This window comes from Sprattus sprattus (genome assembly GCF_963457725.1).
Source record: "Sprattus sprattus genome assembly, chromosome: 8".
Taxonomy (NCBI): domain Eukaryota; kingdom Metazoa; phylum Chordata; class Actinopteri; order Clupeiformes; family Clupeidae; genus Sprattus; species Sprattus sprattus.
Window position 1 is genome coordinate 1,504,694 of NC_137927.1, and position 19,102 is coordinate 1,523,795.

At 42.2% G+C, this 19,102-nt stretch overlaps 1 protein-coding gene across 1 annotated transcript in view; it reads left to right on the forward strand.

The window, feature by feature from the left end:
- Nucleotides 1-2,004: 2,004 nt before the first annotated feature.
- dnaaf1 (dynein axonemal assembly factor 1) overlaps nucleotides 2,005-19,102 on the forward strand; it is a gene marked incomplete at both ends in the record, with an annotated part of 69,800 nt that continues 52,702 nt past the window's right edge. Inside the window, 2 exons of the mRNA XM_080844170.1 lie at nucleotides 2,005-2,086; nucleotides 2,285-2,363. Of these exons, the coding sequence (XP_080700296.1) occupies nucleotides 2,005-2,086; nucleotides 2,285-2,363 (161 nt within the window). The remainder of the gene's footprint in view (nucleotides 2,087-2,284; nucleotides 2,364-19,102) is intronic.

The following is a 19,102-nucleotide window of genomic DNA, read 5'->3' on the forward strand; positions in this document are numbered from 1 at the left end:
ACCGTCGGTTATAGTGAACTGAGCGAGAAGGATCAAACATGGCCAAGCAGACTAGCCTTATAAGCTTTTTTCGGAGGCCAAACGCAACTGAACCGTCTGATGAGAATGAAACAGTAATAGCCTACCTGAAGCCATAGGCTATATGTTCATAGAAAAGGCCGAAGTCTCGGGCGTTTAGGTCGGAATGGAGTGACGTTCCCTTGGCTATAAGGTGCATCAGACAATCATGTTGTTGTTGTTTTTTTCATTGTAAACTTCGGCAAATAAACCTGTTGCATTCTACACGACCTGATTATGTCATTCTTAAAGCTACATAGACTGCCGTCAGTTGTATTTAATAGGCTCATTTAGAAGCAATAATAGATATTTGACTGGCTTATCATTAAAATGTCTGGAAAATTAAAACTAAAGTGACCGGCAAAAATGTTTTCTAGCGGAATCTCTCCCACCTGACAGTTTCCCCATTTTAGCCAGTTAAGCATATTTGCGTGAATGTTGCTGAATGAATGAAGTTAGCTGACTTTAGCGGCACATGCAAGGGCTAGCTAGTGTGTACGTACAGGACAGTCTGGCGGCAGGAGCTGAAGTGCATATCTTTATTAAATTGTACGTCTTTATATTCAAAATTGAAATCTTACAAAGGAAATTTGTATAATTCATGGCTTCATTTTGTGAAAAATCCTACTTACATTTTTGAAAATTACATATAATATTAATTATTAGACCATTAGACCACCATTACATTTTTCCTCTCGCGCACCCCCTAGAGGCAGCTCACGCACCCCCAGGGGTGCGCGCACCACACTTTGGGAAACCCTGAAATAGAGGGTCATAGCCTAGGCTAAAACTGAAAGTCCACACACTTGCTCCTGTTTTACTTCTTTTTTTTCCACCAAGAAAGGAAACCTGGAGCAAGTATGCGGTCATTGTTTTAATAGTTGTCTGAACCATTTTGTCCAGCACCTGCGTATTGGTTGTGCGCATTGACGGCTGGTTAAATACATAGGCAAAGCAACAGCAAGGAGGGTGCCCTGCTGACCATTCGTGTTCAGCGGCATTATTCTCATTTTACGTTTGTCGACCTTTGGAGGTTGGGGTGCGTACATTCACAAAAAAAAAATCCAGGTGCCAAAGTAGCCTAGGATATTGTGATGGATTGGTTGCACGCTGGGGAGCCCCAAATAGCTATTAACTTTATTTAATTAGGGTGACGCCAGGTTATTTGAGCCACTTTGGGGCACATAACATAGGCTAATAAAGGTATGCAGTGTGCGGACCACTCTATCACGCGTTCGCTGACCGGCCAACCGTGCCTATGTTGGCACGACGTTGGGCAACTGTTGTTTAGGTCAGACGACGGTGCCAACGGTGGGCCGACGTTGGGCAAGAGTCGTTGAGGTCAGACGACCGTGCCAACGGGCCATCGTTGGCTACATGTCGTTTGGGGAGGTGGCGATGTAGCCAACCACATATGACGTTGGCCCGACGTATGCTTGCTACCTGGGTACGTGCTGCTCGAGGCAAGTGACACGATGTAGGCTAGTCAGTAATTTTCCTTTAGCAAAATCTTTATTATCCAAGTCAACAGGTGGTTACAAAACACCGACTGATATCTCGCCAAACGATGATCCCAGGTCTTTTACTAGTGTTGTTTCGCGCACACGTTATTTTCACCAAATTCCGAAAACACGGTAATAATCCAAAAAGGATTCCCCCCCCCCCCCTTAAAACGGGAAGTGTTAAAACTACAAACTTCTGATTGACTGCCACACGATGCATCAAGCTCCGAAGTCACACTGGTCTTCGCGAGACTACACTAGTGCCATGGCAACATTCAGTGTCACTAAACACAATAACATTAGCGATCTGAGAGGAGAAGTGTGAAGGGTCTTGTGGTTCGTCAGTCTTCTTGAAATTAACTTAAAGAAAGGGCGAGTTGTACAACACAGAGTGTAAAACTAGAAGCTTTTTATAGCCGAGACTTAACGCACAGATTGTTCAGAAATGAAGTTAGAGGAAAACTACGTAAGAGACATTGCAGCAGACGACGTTGAGTTACCAGTAACGTCAACCATAATGTTACAAGGTAACGCCATCTAAAATAAATCATCTCAAACTTCAGTTTAGTAGTTAGCTGGTAAGGGTAGAGATTCAGAAAACGTCATAACATAACATAACATATCTTAACATCAGTGAGAACATAACTTCGCATTCATAGGACTATAGTTGATCATGTTAATAGGTTAATGTATTATATCTCCACTAAAGTGTTGATCATTTTCAGGTAGTAAAGTTATGTCAAAAGACGGCAAAGAACAGAAAATAACGGAAAATGAAGAACTGGCGTCAGAATCAGGAGCCAGGTAAGAATGCTTCGTAACGTGACCTATTATCCCGCGGGCCACCAAAAAATCCGCTTAACAAATATGTTTTTATCAATATAAATATGGTTTAATGAATCAACCTTACATATTTCACAAGTGACAGGTGTGTAGACAATGCACGAAGTCTTGTTTGACTCTCAGCAGGAACATTTCTTACCGTATTTTCCGATTTGTTTTGTACAGTCGCGAAATGGCAACAAAGTTGGCTACGACCTATTATCCCGCATTGATTTAAAATGCCGTTGGAAATAAAGCTCAACAAGAAAAAGAATTTACACCGAACGTCGCGAAATCAAAATTCTACTATTTGTATCAGGCTGGTTTGTACACGCAGTATTACAACACTATCTTATACACTTCAATACGCTGTATATGTGCCATTTTTGCTACCAAGCTAATTTAAATACCCTTTTTGGGCAGGGACTTAAGTTTTCCGAAATCCGCGATCCTGGATGGCACAGAAATCAATATTAAGTAACGTGTACCAGCGCTTGCGGGATAATAGGTCGTGCGGGATAATATCCCAGCTAGCAAAAAGTCCGCGGCCCGAAAGCGGCGCTATTCCGCCAGTGACACTCGGCCGAGACTCGGGGTGAATCGCGGCCCGATTAAGGGCCGAGCCTCTGGCGCGAATGCGGCCCGAGTATGGACAACCGGATGCTAGGGAATCGGGCCGCTTCTGGGGGAATCGGCTCGATGCCGGATCCCCGAATCCACTTTTCCCCGCTTATATATGCGGCATAGGCTAGGTGCACGAAATACTCAGTGGGCAGTTTGTTTACTGTTAAGCCAGGGGTGTTTGAACCTGCCACTATTCTGAATGTAATTAGTGTCTACACGTCCTTCTTTATCGTAACGCCGATTCATTCACTAGGTGCAACACCCATCCGTAGACGCTAATTACATTCAGAATAGCGGCAGGTTCAAATACACCTAGCTAAAAAGGGAACAAACAGCACACTGAGCCTTTTCGTGCACCAAGCCTATTGGGAGGACAATATGAAATACGTACAACCAAGCAGTTTCATACAAAACCTTTACTGAAACAGCAACAGTAGCCTACATGTCAGTCATTACAGATGAATTTAACTAATACTGTACATTATACAATTAACAACTTCATATTTCATTTGTTTTAATATGGGCTTCAAGGGTTTCAAATCTGAACTCTTCAAATACAATGGTCAGTATAATCTGTTTGTTAAAAAAAAGTCAGTATCATCATTGCTATTTCTGAAATGGCATACTGCTGGGAAGTGTCGTTTTGAATCAAGAGAATGTGTGCTGGTTATGTTGCATCTATACAGTATGTAGTATGGCAGTGTGCCATTTCAGAAATAGCAATTGTGGTGGTGCATGAGAGATGTACAACGGTGCATGACAATCATGAATCTCTGCATCAAACATTTCAATATTCAATATTTTTATATTTGTCAAGAGGCAGTAACTACAGAGTTCAGATGCAAAACCCTCTCAGTCCATTTGCAGCGACTTTAACGAAATACTATACATTTATATAAATAACTTCATTTTTGATTTTTTTGGGGGGGAATATGGACTTCAAGGGTGAACTCTTCAAATACAATGGTCAGTATAATCTGTTTGCTAAAGAAAACAAAACATAAAGGTCAGTGACGATTTCCCCTCCGACCTCCATCCCGATCAGAGGCCAGTTAGAGCCAGTGGGTGATCATTCGCTCAATGTCCTTGTCCGTAGCGTCTTCAGTTGGTGTGTGTGTGTTTTATTGTTGAAGGGCTTGTGGCAGTGACTGAAGCGGTGAACTCTGACGATTTCCCCTCCGACTCCGACCTCCATCCCGATCAGAGGCCAGTTGGAGCCAGCGGGTGATCAATCGCTCAATTTCCTTGTCCGTAGCGTCTTCAGTCATAACATTTCTTCTTACAGCATCTGAGCTCAAACAAACAAGAAGCAAAAGAGAGTGCTGATGAATTATGCACTCCAATGTCTGCAATAATTAAAGTAACTTGGTAGCTTTAGCTTACCTATTACCACACACTTCAATATCGTGCTTTTGAAGGCTGTTTTTTCATTTGCACCGCTCCAGTTCACTGCCTTTGCAAATGTTGTTGTCATCGTCCGCGTCATAATACGCCACACAGTCTCCTTCACAGTAAGGCCTCCTACAATTCCAAGGTGTGTGGTCTAAAAGAAAAGCATGTATCTCACTACTCATTACTGACTGAATGATTAGTTTGTGATAATTCAACAATTAGGTCTGGGCACACTATTAAGAAAGTCATATTTTGCTCACCAATTTCTTTCTTTCCTGTGGGTTCATTAAAAGCTCCTCCAGGCTAGACAGGTCTTCCTGGGTGGAAAGTGGAAGATTAAAATTTGCCATAGTAGGCAGTGCATCAGTGTGTGGGTCAGTGCTTGAGAGTCTTTGTAGCTGAACCAGAATGAACGTCTGCTGTTCCTTCAGGGAGTTCAACTGGATCAATATCTCCCTGAGAATAGCTGCAAAAAGAAAAGATAAAGACATTGGTAGAAGCAACATTCATACATACATTACTGTTAACAGTCCACCATTATAGAATACTTACGTGTAGGCATCGCCTCCCCAGAAACATGAGTGTTTTGCACATTCTGTTCTCATGGAGTGTTCTAATAAAATATAAGAGAAAATAGATATCACCACATTCTCACTCTAAAACTGATTACAAGTTCAACCCTTCCCACCTGTGATTAATCCCAAATAACTACATAATTTCAAGGCAATGGCCAGGCTAACTGTCGGTTTGCTGTTTTTGAAAATCTTACACGGTCTACGGTTGAGATTAGGGGCACTGGATTCTTTCCAACTGGTGAAAAGCTCCTAATTTGGCAAGTAGAAAAACGACTTGGACCTGCGGGGAGAATGGTAACAGTGTCTGTGGCGTTCATGGCATGGGTTGGAGAAGTCTGATCAGCTGCTGTGAAGGTCATATCATCAGAAAAAAAATCTGCTGCTGTGATGTTCATTGCATGGAATGGAGAAAACTGATCAGCTGTGATGTTTGTAGCAGTTCTTGAGGACCAACGCGCCATGATGTCTGTTGCAGAGGGAGATAACAGATTTCCTCCGGCTAGAGCTATATGGACATTTTAACATTACTTTCATTCATTTAATTCAGACACCATTGTAAAGATGAATGGAAATAATTGTGCAAAAATGACTGCAGTCCAATGGGCCAAGAATGGGTCTCTTTAAAGCAGCAGTAATTTTTCGCAGGGTAAGCACAGGTGTTATTAATGACTTCCAATAATATTCTGATTCAGTTTAGCAGAATCAGGTCCTTATTGGATGTCATCAATGACACTTGTGCTTCTTAGAAAACGGCTGCTGTGAAATAGGCCCATAACAAAAGATTTTAAAATGTTAGTCCTTACCTTCAGGGGCTGTGATCGGGGGAGCATTCACTAGTTGCGTGTAAATCTTTTTCCTGGCTGAAACGTTGCGTGCCGGGGCTTCATCATCATCACTGCTTTGTGGTCTTTTGCAGCCTCTGGTTGATTAAAGATGACATAAAATCAAAACTGGTTTTACCCTCTTTGTTGAATAGGCGACAAGGCGACACAAAAAGTGTAAATATAATATTCTGAGCCACTTGGTTTCTTGTACATTTCTTGTACAATCTTGCCAGAAATAGGGCAAATCTGATTAAGCAAAAACACAGATGGATTTGAATCTCACTGTGCTGTATGGCTCATTACCGATTCTTTCTCTTCAGGAACTCAGGAACACTGTCATCTTCTGTTTGCAGATCAGACTGTACAGTTGCCACAGGCAACTTGGCCAGGGCATGTTCATATGATTCTGTTAGCATAAATACAAGACGATACAGATTAGGTTAAGATGGGCGGATTAATGCTTGCTATTTCAGTAAGAAAACATTAATAACTAACAGGGTAAACGCATTACTATACCATGAGAATAAAGCACTCGTATTTTGTACAGAGCCCACAAAGAGGTAGGTTCATCTTGTCTTTGCGCAGCCTTGCGCGGGACAGCTATTGTTTTGCATGGAGGCCAGAAACTTGTTCCCATTGAGCCATTTTGATGGCACAACTTCGACTTCGTTGCTCTTGACAAATTCGACAACGTGATACATTCTAGAAGAAAATAAAATGATGCAGCTTAGGCTAGTCTTTCAATGTAATCACAAGCAGATGAAACAACGATCGCCTCACTATGAGTCTGTGCGACGCTCGACCTCGACATTCACAGGCCAAACTAAATGCATGAGATGCAGTCAATGAGCACGAGTGAAAAACTGAAAGAGAACATAACCTGGCCGCATTGGAGCATAGTTGCTACTGTGAACATCGTCAAACCGAGCCTACGTGTCTGACAATGCCTTGATACAATTAGAATTAGCATAACACCAGCCAGAGCGTGCAAAAAAAAAAAAATATCAAATCGGCATGTCCATGAAAAGTTAATAAAATATGATATGAAACAGCTAACGCTGCTAATCGTTTAAAACTGCAGCAACACAACTCTCGCTAGCTAGTGTTCTTTAAGCAACATAGCTGTTAGCCCTCATTAAGCCTGACGTTACTCGAGGGCAATTTACGCTCAGAAAACAAAATGCTCTAAATGTAACTTGCAATTATTCACCTGACAGTTAAATGTACTCCTACATCTGTGCAGAAAAGTGGCGGTCTCTAGTCAACTGGGCTATGCTACATGCTAGCTAGTTTGCAAAGTTGGCTTTAGAATATCTGGTTGAGGCGAGACCCTAGGTAAGATAAGAGGCGGCATGGCTAGCCGGCGGTTGCCCACAGTACATTATGCTTGGACACCCCATTTATTTGTTATAATAGAGCTGGACACTGTTAAGTCCTTTATATGCTATGTAGAAACAAGTCAACATCGACTATCTGAATCAACTTCAGTTTAAGTTAGGCTACAGCGAAACAAACTTGGGCTAAGCTGTTAGTTTCCCCAACTTGCAGTAGATCGCAACGTTTAATGTCCTTGGCCAACAATAGTTCAAGTTCAAGTTTTTTTTACATAGCACATTTCATGTTATACATAGAATAGACTAAAACTAGATAGCAGCATAATGAAACATGTCTTACCTTTGGGAGAGCTTGCATCTAATGGCGGCAATCCATCCATGCCGCGAAATGCCGTTAGAGGAAATGTAACTATTTGATTAAAACAACGATCTCCACATGAGTAAAATGTACTCATTTTCTGTATCGTGAAATTCAATTAAATACTACTGAGTGATTCAAAGCTAATTTTATTCACGTAAAACTGAGTAAAATGCAATGAATAACTTATTATAAATTGTTGAATTCCACTCAATATGATTCCAAACGGCACATACCCGTTGAAATCGGCTTCATGTCGGCAAACCGTATCTGAGCCGAGCCCCACTACACCCCTCACCCACCCAACCCCCCACCTCGATCCCCCCCGCTCCCGCTGTGCACTACAGTAGGCAAAAATGACTCGGCCCAATTGCGGTTGCCAAGACTCAGCCGATTCCGCAACTCAACCGACGGTGCCGCAGGTTTTACGGAATCGGCCCGATTCTCCTTGCTAGCTGTCGGGCTACGATAAATAGGCTATTACTCAGCCTATTTCTTGTCAGGTGGTGCGACCAGGTAAAAAAATAATTGAAACCATTAAGTAATGGGATGTGCATAGTTATTGTATTGAATACATTTGTTTGTAGGCCTATGTTTATAAAATATTTTTTGTGTCTCTCTAAATGTAAAATTGGATGCAAAAAAATTACGAAACAGCCTACCTGGCACCATAATGCAATAATCTTAAATTGTTGTAAATACTTAAGCAATAAGCCCCAAGAGGCCGTGGTTTGCGCTGATTTTAGAACAGGTAAGGGGAGTTGTTAGATTAAACCCCCTTACCTGTTCTAAAATCAGCGCAAACCACGGACTCGCGGGGCTTATTGCTTTTCTAAAACTGTTACTACAAATATTTGATATGGTTTCATAAATAAAGACAATTCAATTTAAGAAACAATAGTTTAATGATAAACCGTCATTCTTCCGCTACTAAAAATTATAGTTCCTAAATAAATCGTTGCCACGCAACCCTTGAAGCAACGCAACAGCCAGATGGAACACTGGGTATGAAATGCGCTATTCATGGGTCCCAAAGACGTCACTTCCGTGAAGCCTGCCGCCATCTTTGTGACCGACTCAACCAGTATTCCTATTGTATTATACGGTTTTTGTACCCAATAGTAGCTTGTAAGCCCTTCATAATAATATATAGTAATCATATAATAATAACAATATCGGTTATATATTAACTGTATTGTTTTCTATTGATAGGCTCTTCAAATTTAAACTTTTTAAAAGTAGTATTTTCTAATTCCAGTGTTTAGTAAGTTAGCTTTCATAGTTAGCTAGCGAACAGTCATGACTAAGAACATAGCACATCTGAATGAGGCAGAAAGACGGCGATATTTAGAAAAAACATTGATTATTGGCTGCGATCCATTGACTACCGTCAACTTTATTTTGCCCCTTAAAGTCTGCAAAACGTCTGCCACAACTGTCTGTTCCCGACTTATACATGTATCTTGTACACAAGCCATCCCCATACACCGGAGATAGCCTGAAGGCTTTCAAGAGTACAGATGCATATCAATATGCAGTTGCAAGGATGGGTGAACGACACCAATACATGGCATCTGGAGGCAAAACACATGTATGCCATCACAGAACATCTAAGTTACTCAAACAGCGATAAACCGATTTATTTTAGTGGTGGTGAAGAGTGCCAAATGTGGGTGTAGCTACAGCCTTTAGTAAAGTTCGTTAGCAGTTCGCTAACTATTAGCGCTCTAGCGTAGCCAGGAGAGTTTAGCTCTGATAAGGCACAGCGATTGTGGCAATAAATGGCATCTGGAGACAACACATGTATTTCATCACAGGACATGTACGTTACTCAAACAGCGGTTATCAACCGATTTATTTTAGTGGTGGGTAAGAGTGTCAATGTGGGCTAACTAGGTGTAGCTAAAGTCTTTAGAAAAGTTCGCTAGCAGCATGCTAACTATTAGCACACTAGCTTAGTCAGGAGAGTTTAGCTCTGATAAGGCACAGCAATTGCTCACGATTGTAGTAACGTGCTGCATTTCACTTAACATGTCAGTCACTCCCAGGCTCTGAACACAAAATCAACATCTCCATGGATAGTGGTGCAGGAAAATACAAAGTGTGGATTGTACAATCGGGAGTTAGCTGCTTCAGGCAATTGTCTCTTCTAATTTGCAGCCAACCATTTATAGCTAACCATTTATTCCGCCGATCTAAATCTTTTGGTATACAATTATATTGTTTATTTGGGTTATTTTCGCGACTGGTGTCGCATCCATCAGCACAACATATGCCGGGCATTTTTAACTTTCTGTGGGTTTGGACCGACTGTGTCTATGTTGTGAATGGCGCTCAGCTAGACTTTCGGTCACAAAGATGGCGGCGCTTAGACACAGTGACGTCACTTGGGATCTATGAATATGAATGCCTTGCCATTCGCTGCGCAGTAATATGGAATGTTATCAGGTCAAATTGTAAGGTAATGCTGGATTTTACACCGGCTTTTAGCCAATCACAATCAAGGATTTGTACAATCAGTTTTAGAAAAAATAATAATGTGTAAGGCACTGTAGACACCCAAAGGAACATTTGTTAATATTAACTTAGAATAAATAGTAGCTAAATATACTACCGTTCAAAAGTTTGGGGTCACCCAGACAATTTCATGTTTTCCATTAAAACTCACACTTGTATTTATCAAATGAGTTGCAAAATGAATAGAAAATATAGTTAAGACATTGACAAGGTTGGAAATAATGATTTTTTTTTTAAATATTAATTTTGTTCTTCAAACTTTTCTTTTCGTCAAAAAAGGGTCAATTTGCAGCAATTACAGCATTGGAGACCTTTAGCATTCTAGCTGTTAATTTGTTGAGGTAATCTGTAGAAATTTCACCCTACGCTTCCTGAAGCACCTCCCACAAGTTGGATTGGCTTGATGGGCACTTCTTGCGCACCATACGGTCAAGCTGCTCCCACAAAAGCTCTATGGGGTTGAGATCAGGTGACTGCGCTGGCCACTCCATTACAGAGAGCATACCAGCTGCCTGCTTCTTCCCTATATAGTTCTTGCATAATTTGAAGGTGTGCTTTGGGTCATTGTCCTGTTGTAGGAGGAAATTGGCTCCAATCAAGGGTTTTCAAGGGTTTTCTAGTCATCAATGAGTCTTCTAAAGCCTAATTTATACTTCGGTAGACGACACTTTTGAAAAGGTCCCAGACACAAATTACATCATGGACGACACTTTAAACCGTTGTTTTGAAGTGTCGGCTACATGGAGAAATTTCTACTGGCGCTGAAGTCGTCACAGTAGCGTAACGTAGATACAACGGGCCCCGGTGCCTGCTATTATGACGAGCCCCTGTCAGTGGCATAAGGTAGATGGGCTCTAGTATTGTATTGGGAAAGTAGACAGGTCAACGGGAAAGCGATCAGAGACATGGATAGTGCTTTTAGTCCATGAGCCAGGGGGGTTGATCGGTATCATCGGGGGGACAAATGCTATCATTGTTTTTTGGCAAGGTATACATTTACATTTACATTTACATTTAGTCATTTAGCAGACGCTTTTGTCCAAAGCGACATACAAGGGAGAACAATCAAGCTAAGAGCATTAAAAAACCTGGTGTAACAATAAATATTGCTTATAAAACGACATAGAAAGAATAAAAAAAAGAAGTGCGGGCCTGTTGCTGCTTAAGTGCAGGTTGAGCCAAGGTGCCAGTTTAGGAAGAGAGGTGCTCTTTGAAGAGTTGGGTCTTCAAGAGTTTCTTAAAGGTAGGGAGGGACGCTCCTGCTCTGGTAGTGCTAGGCAGGTCGTTCCACCAACGTGGAACTACAACTGAGAATAGTCTGGATTGCCTTGCTTGCACTGGGGGCAATGCCAGACGACGCTCACTGGATGAGCGCAGCGTCCTGGGTGTGACATTTGCCCTTACAAGAGCATTTAGGTAGGTGGGAGCAGACCCAGTAAGCACTTTGTAGGCAAGCATAAGTGACTTGAATTTGATGCGAGCAGCTACTGGCAGCCAGTGGAGCTATATATATATATACACCCCTAGTACTAGAAAAATCACGATAGCAGTGCAGGGGTGGTAGCGAAATCACTTTTTTTCAGCTCATGAAGTTACTAACCCCCTAAGATAAATTCCGTTTTTGAGATCTGGTGTATATCTGGTTTAGGCTCATGATAGGGATATTGTCAATAATCTATAATATGGTGCTTGGTATCATTGGAAAGGGGACCTTTTAGGCTTTCATTTAAGCCCAAGACCGAATCTGTCTGACAAACACAGAGGTCACATGACGTCTTTAAACCAGAAATAACACACATTTTATCACAATTTCCGCTTAACTGTATGCTTTCTTTTATCCCTGGGGCATGAAGGAACATCAGGGACACAAAACTCAACAACTTCAATACTCAAGGCACTCTGATGATTCAGAAAATGTATAATATACCCATACTATTATTTGTGAGAGCCTTAAATTACACTTGTGCAGCCAGCACAAGTCTTCAAAATAGAATGGAGCCAATAGAATGGACAAATAGGATGGAGCCCTATTCGTTGTAAAAGTCAATAAAGAAACAGGTTGTAGAGTGAATATATTTAATCAAAGACTGGTTTGTATGTTGATATCCATTTTTTCTATTATCATCATCATTTTCCATGTCGTCCTTGTCTTCATCTGAACTTTCTACACAGGTCGCCTGGGTTTCAAACTCTGTCAGTTTACAAATGTCTGTGCACCTGAGGCCATTTGCAAGACACATGCATCGTGGGAGTGAACACTTTTTTGTGCAGTTGCAGGCGAGTAGATCCAGCACAGCTTCAGGTGCTGGCTGGCCTTCCATCCAGTGCAGCACCAACTGTTCACCTTCCTCCTCTGTCTCCATCTTCCATCCTCTGCCAACAGGGCTTGGCACTTGTGGGTCCTTTTCTAAACATCTTCTCCAAATACCAGCCTGATAGTTAGCTCGCAGTGTGTGTTGCCTCAAGCTATCCTTGCACGGTGGGAGTTGATGACTCTCGATTTCACCTTTCTTTGCACAGAAAATGTGGTACCTGAGCTTGTTGATCATGGTGGTTGATGCTTTTGGGGCATAGAGGACACATGTAAATGCTTCCAGTTTGTTGCTCAGTTCTGGTGAGAGGTCCCATTCCTGGCCCAACTTCAAGAATGTGTCTTGTGTTTCTTTGTTGTTCATCAGGAAAGTAAGTGCCCTTGTCTTTCCTTTGCCTGCAAAAGCGCTTACAGTGTCACATCCTGTGTAGGCGTGCAACCCAATGAGAGCCCTACAAGTGTTCATGGCAACAGTGGCTGCAACCTTCCTGATAGCTACCAGCCTTGTACGGGTTCTTGTGCCACACCTCAGGAACAATGGGGCCTCAATCTTGTCACAGAATGCTAAAGACATGATAAAGACATCTGTGTCTTCTGAACAGATAACTATAGACTGGTATCCCTCTCTTGCGGCATGGGCGGCATGGAGAAGTAGTCGTCCATCTGCTTCTTCTTGTTGACATTGAAGAGTTGACACCTCCTCACTGTCTTGATATGTGATTCTGTAGCATTTTTCAATCACAGTTGCATATAGAATCTTCTCCTGTAGCTTTTCTCTGTATTCTGGCTTCCTCCATTCATTCACTATGAAGCTAATGAGACTAGTTTTGTTATTGACTTTGGTAAGGAAGCTCCTCCACTGCCTCACCATCTGTGTGCTTGTGATATCCTGCAACTCATGGCCAGTCTCTTCACCCCGTAGAGATCTTTCACTATTCTTGATTGAGTTCTGCTTGTATGTGTCAAACACAACATCTATTCTTCTACTCTGACTGCCTTCCCTCAGAGCCATACCCAGGATTGTTGTGGCAACATCTCTGAAAGTTACTTCATCACCTTTCACTCGTTGGACTAAGTGCATCCCATCAACTACTGTGGCAGAGTTTTCTGGGTGTTTCTCCTGTAGTGCTACATTTTTCTGCAAGGCTGTGGCCAAAGTAGCTTTGTTCGTTTTTCTCAGCAATCCATCTGGTGTGGAGAGTGCCCAGGGCAATGGACCAAGAGGATGAGAAAAGATATCCTCCATGTTTAGACTTCGTGCTTGTGCCATCACTATGATGCGTCCAAACAGAGACATGTCTGCTTTCAAGATGACTGCCCTCCCACTTGATTTCACTTCTCTCTTCTTACACATATCACTGAATGTTTTCAGCTTGTTGGTTTTCATTGGGTCGTGGAATTTCTTTGCTGGTGTTTCTTTGTCTAGTCTCTCATCCTTGAAGTTTGCATAGCATTGCTCGCCAATCTCATATGCCTTCATCAGGTCAGAGGCAATGTCTTTGGAAGCTGTCTTTGCCGTAGAGATGCTAATGAGGTCCCGCTTCTATGCAAATAAGAATATTTTTTATTGTCACCGTACTATGTACAACAAAATTGAGTGCTCACAGTCCTTGTTTACTAGGGCTGTAACGATACACCTACCTCACGATTCGATATGTATCACGATTCTTGACCCACGGTTCGATACACCCCACGATATTATTATTATTATTATTATTATTATTTTTTACCTCGCGATTTTTAAAATATATTTTCTAATTCACCTTAGAATAAGTATGAGCTATACAAAAATGAAGAAACAATTTATAACCAAATATTGAGGTTTTTATTACTCAAAGCAATGCTGTTGAAAAACATTCAACAAACTTCGGAACCTGTTATCTATCTGCAGAGCAAATGTCAGGCTCATACAAAAACATTAACGTGAATTAATTGATGCTAATACCTAGCGCGGTCTCTATAGGATTTCCCATATACGTTAGCATTAAGCTAACGTATTTTCTACCACAGTAAAACATGCAATACTATGTGATTGTTTTTAGAAAACGAATGTTACGTGATGAGATTACTAAAATGTAGTCTGCATGTCTGCTCAGTTTAGCAGTGCTACCCAAGCAAAGGTTTGAAAATAACTTCAAGCTTCAGACTTTCTGTTATGGAAACAGCTTTCTATCTGCCAAGCAAATGGCAGGCTCATGACAACACGCGCAACCTTTGGGAGCATGAACTGCACTGAGTAAATTTTGCTCAACAATTAACCCCAACGCTGAAGCAAGCAGCCGCCTTTACTAGCGGACCAAACTTTTTGTATCAAGTGACCGCTGAGGGCTTGTCGCGGTTCTGCCTCCTCGCATCGCGATGCAGGTTCGTGACCCAGAGTGTCGCGATTTCTCGGTTCGATCCAATATCGTTACAGCCCCTTGTTTACAGTATTAAACATTTTATGGCAGCATTTAATGTGACTACTGCATTTGGGTATAAACTTTGTCTGTTTGTGCATGTTTTGATTGATATATACCGTCAAATGGGTTTATCCATCCTTGTATGAGGCTAACCACTGCTGAAACTGCTTCCTCATCTTTCTGGATTCTTGGTGACTGTAGCTCTGAATGAGAAAGCTGTGATTTGTTGCCTTGTAGCATCTCCCTTAACTGTCCTAGGAATGCACTGCGGTGCTCAGCCTCTTTACGATGCGTGTATCGATACTAGGGATGCACCGATACCAGTATCGGGTGTCGGGTCGATACTTCGTTAAAATACTCGTACTCGTACTCGTTTTAAATTACCGATACCAAAAACCGATACCCAGTGTTGCGTCTTAACGCGTGTGTTTTCTTCTCCTCTACTGTCTATGCCTGCCAGGTGTGAGAGCGGCGAGTTGCATAGAGGCCGAGAGCGGTATTGCAGACAGATAAGTTGAGGTTGAACTTGCAGTTTAAATTAATTCAATAACAGCTTGGATACGATGTGTGGAGGTGGCTTGCGTAAGCTAATGGTTTCGCTAGAGATTTTAAACTTAACACGTACGACCTCCAGTAAAGGTAAGTGCTATCTTCGGCTATTTTATGTTTTGCAATTAACTTAGAACTGCTGTTACATAGGCAAAGTGTAGGGGCTAGCCTACTGTCTTTAGCGACGCTGCGCCTATAACATATTATTGCCATTTGCTACGGTTGATTGACGGGGACGGGAATGTATTTGTTTTCTCCTCTTTTACCCGGACGCATTTAGGTCTCGAAAGGAGGACATGTGAGGGTAAAAGAGGACGTCTGTCTTGTCTTGTGTTTCAGGAATCTTGTTGACTTGCTAGTTTGTCATAAACACCCGCTAGCAAGTAGCCGCTAGCAAGACATCCCGTTAGCGATGTTAGCAAGGTTGTTTTAACACTCTTGGACGTTGATGCTAGTATTACGTTTTTTTTTCGTTTTTCCGCCTGATGCTAATATTAAGTGCTTTTGTGTTAACTTCTTTGCAATGTTATTGTGATAGCTATATTGGCTAGGTTGCAAACAACTTCCCTAACACAGTCAAACTTCAGGCAAGTGTCAATTTGGCTGCAAGAACGTAGCCCAGTTCATTGTCAACATTAAACTCTAGTAAGAAATCTCTATACCGTTGTGCTGCCTTAACGGCGATTTGGACTCATTTTAAGATAAATGATTACAGGAGTAAGGCACAGTGTAAGATCTGCACTGTTACAGTGTCGAGGGGCGGAAAGGAAAGTACTTCGTTTGACACAAGCAATTTGATTAAACATCTGAAGACGCACCATAGTGCTAAGCACACAAAGTTCACTCATGCCAGTGGCTTAAGAGACCAAGCAACCAATCTCAGTGTTTCCCCTATGTTTACAGCTTGGGGGGGGGGGGGGGGGGGGGGGGGGTCTGGCAAAAATGTATTTTTTTTTTTTTTTTTTACTTCACCTTCCAGGGGGGGGCGGGCGGGGCCGTTGGGAGGGCGGGCCGCCACCCTAATATCATTGTAGGGGAAACACTGAATCTTTACTGACGTCTTTCAAAAGAAAAAAACGCGCACGCACACAGACAGAGAGAGAGAGAGAGAAGGGGAGGAAGAGAGTTGTTGATCCTTTTGTAACTGAACTGTGCTCATGTTCTTATCATCCAGGATAGTTCTGTTCACTTTTTGTTAAGCAGACTGTGTTGTTAATTATGCAGCAAATTAAATTGCTATCTGTCTATATTTAAATTTTGTCTAATGTGATGATATTGACTTATTTTTTTTTTGTTTGTTTAAACCAGAAAGCTCTGTTTATTTTTGGCTTGGGATAGCCTTCTGTTAATGTTGTACTATAGGCTTGACATAACCTGCAGAGGATAAAATCAAATCTTTCATGGAAACCAAATCTTGGAAGTATCGGTATCGGTACTCGGTATCGGCAAGTACACAAATAAAAATACTCGTACTCGTATCGGTTTGTAAAAAAGTGGTATCGGTGCATCCCTAATCGATACTGAGGCGTCAGTATCGATACTTCATGTCCAACAAATCCCTACCGCTAATCAAATTCATGAAACTGCATGACAATTGCTCCTTGCTATGCGCATTTTGGCCACACAAGGCGGTAGCGCTGTAGAACTAGGCGGCAGCGCTGCTGACAATAGAAGAAGTGTGACCTCCAGTCGCTTCAGACAAAACTATCATGGAGGAAGGCAGTGGGGAAAAAATATTTTCGCCCCCAGTAAAGTTGAAAGCTCGCGTTTGGGAGCATTTTGGATTCCACAAAAATGAAAAAAAAGAGCTGGACATGACACACCCCGTCTGCAAACACTGCGGGCAAAAAGTTAAGTACTCTGGCAACACAACAAACCTCCATCTGCACATGACGAGGCATCACGTTGGCATCTCGGAAACGCCGGTAAATGCTACAGCCACAGGGACACAAGCTAGTCTGACGGCGGGGTTGCAAGCTAAATTGCCTACAACTTCACCAAAGGCGAAGAAAATCACAGACGCTCTTGTGTCATACATATGTAAGGACTTGCGTCCGTACAGCTCGGTTGAGAATGAAGGCTTCCGGGCGCTAATCGCTGAATGTGAACCTCGCTACACTATGCCGACTCGTCGCTTCATCACTGAAACCGCTGTGCCTCGCCTGTATGATGAGGTAAAACGACACGTTATCGATTCCATTTCAGAAGCAAGCAGAGTAGCTATTACGTGTGACGGGTGGACGTCGAGGGCAACCCAGTCATATGTTACGCTGACATGTCACTTCATTTCTGAAAATTGGGAAATGCTTTCATACGTTCTGCAAACCAGAGTGCTGTTCGGGAGCCACAGCGGCCATAATGTGGGCGAGTTGCTGCTCGAAGTCTTTGAGGAGTGGGGCCTTACAGCTAAAGAGCCAGTGTTGGTTACTGACAACGCCTCAAATATGGTCATTGCAGCAGAGCATGCCAAACTGCTTCATGTACGATGCTTCGCGCATACATTGAATTTGGCTGCCCAACGTGCCCTTAAGACCACAGCAGTTGGGAGGCTGTTAGGAAAGATTCGCCACATAGTGACGTTTTTCAGGAAGAGTGCGCTGGCCAGCCAGGTCTTACAGGAAAAACAAAAGCTCCTCAACCTTCCCAAGCACAAACTCATGAATGACGTCCCAACCAGGTGGAACAGTGCGTTCGACATGGTCGAGCGCTTCCTGGAGCAGAAGCCCGCTATCTGTGCCACATTGCTGTCAGCTGAAGTGCGCAAGAATGCCAAGGAGCTGTGGACTATGTCAGATACCGACCTCACCAATGCCGAAGATGTAGCTAAAACCCTGCGGCCTCTCAAAGTGGCAACACTCGTGATGTCAAAAGAAAAAACACCCACCGTCTCAATAATTGCCCCGTTACAGGCACAGCTGTGTCAGGGCAGTGCTGAGCAACCTGATGACTCTGGGATCGTTAAAGAAGTCAAAAGAGCACTGGCACAAGACCTGGGGAAGAGGTATTCCAACAAATCCTTCCTTCAGATGGCTTCAGCTCTGGACCCCCGCTTCAAAGCACTGCCCTTCCTCACAGAGGGGGAAAGTGATGACATCTTTGCAGCAGTGGGACGAGAGGCAGCTGAATTATCAGAGGTTTGTCTTTTTTTTTTTTTACATAATAGTAATAATAATAATGACAATAAAAATAATGATAAAATTAAATAATAATAACATTTATAATACTAATAACACTATAATTACTTCATTATGATTAAGTATAATGACAATTATACTAACAGTGACAAGAATTTTTTTTTGTTGGGAATCACTGCCTTAAACGATCAATGTGCACTAGGAGACACAAACATTTTAACACTATGAGAAGCATTATGAAAAGTTCTCCTAAAATACTGTTATGTAGGCTTATCAAAAGTATGATCTATTGACCGTAGGTCACATTACTTTTTAGACATGTCATTTCTTTCAACCTTGTTACTTAAATTTAAGTAAAGGAATTATATTAAAAAATATTAATTAACTTAATCTGATGATCCACTATGATTGTTTCAAGTCAGCGTATTATTTTACCTCATCACAAAAGCAGCCTTTTCATCAGATCGCTCTTCTCGGCTACCCTGTCAATGATGACATCTGTACAGTGGCGTAACGTGGTTACGACGGGCCCGGTGCACGGTATTTTGACGGCCCTATAGTTACTTTGGCGTTCCCTATTACGCTAAATAAAGGTGTTTGTAATCGATATGATTGTGACAGGTGTGTGTGTAACCGGTGGCTTATTCTCTCTGCATTGTGTTGTTGACAAGTGGACACACGACTTTGTTTGGAATGTTTAT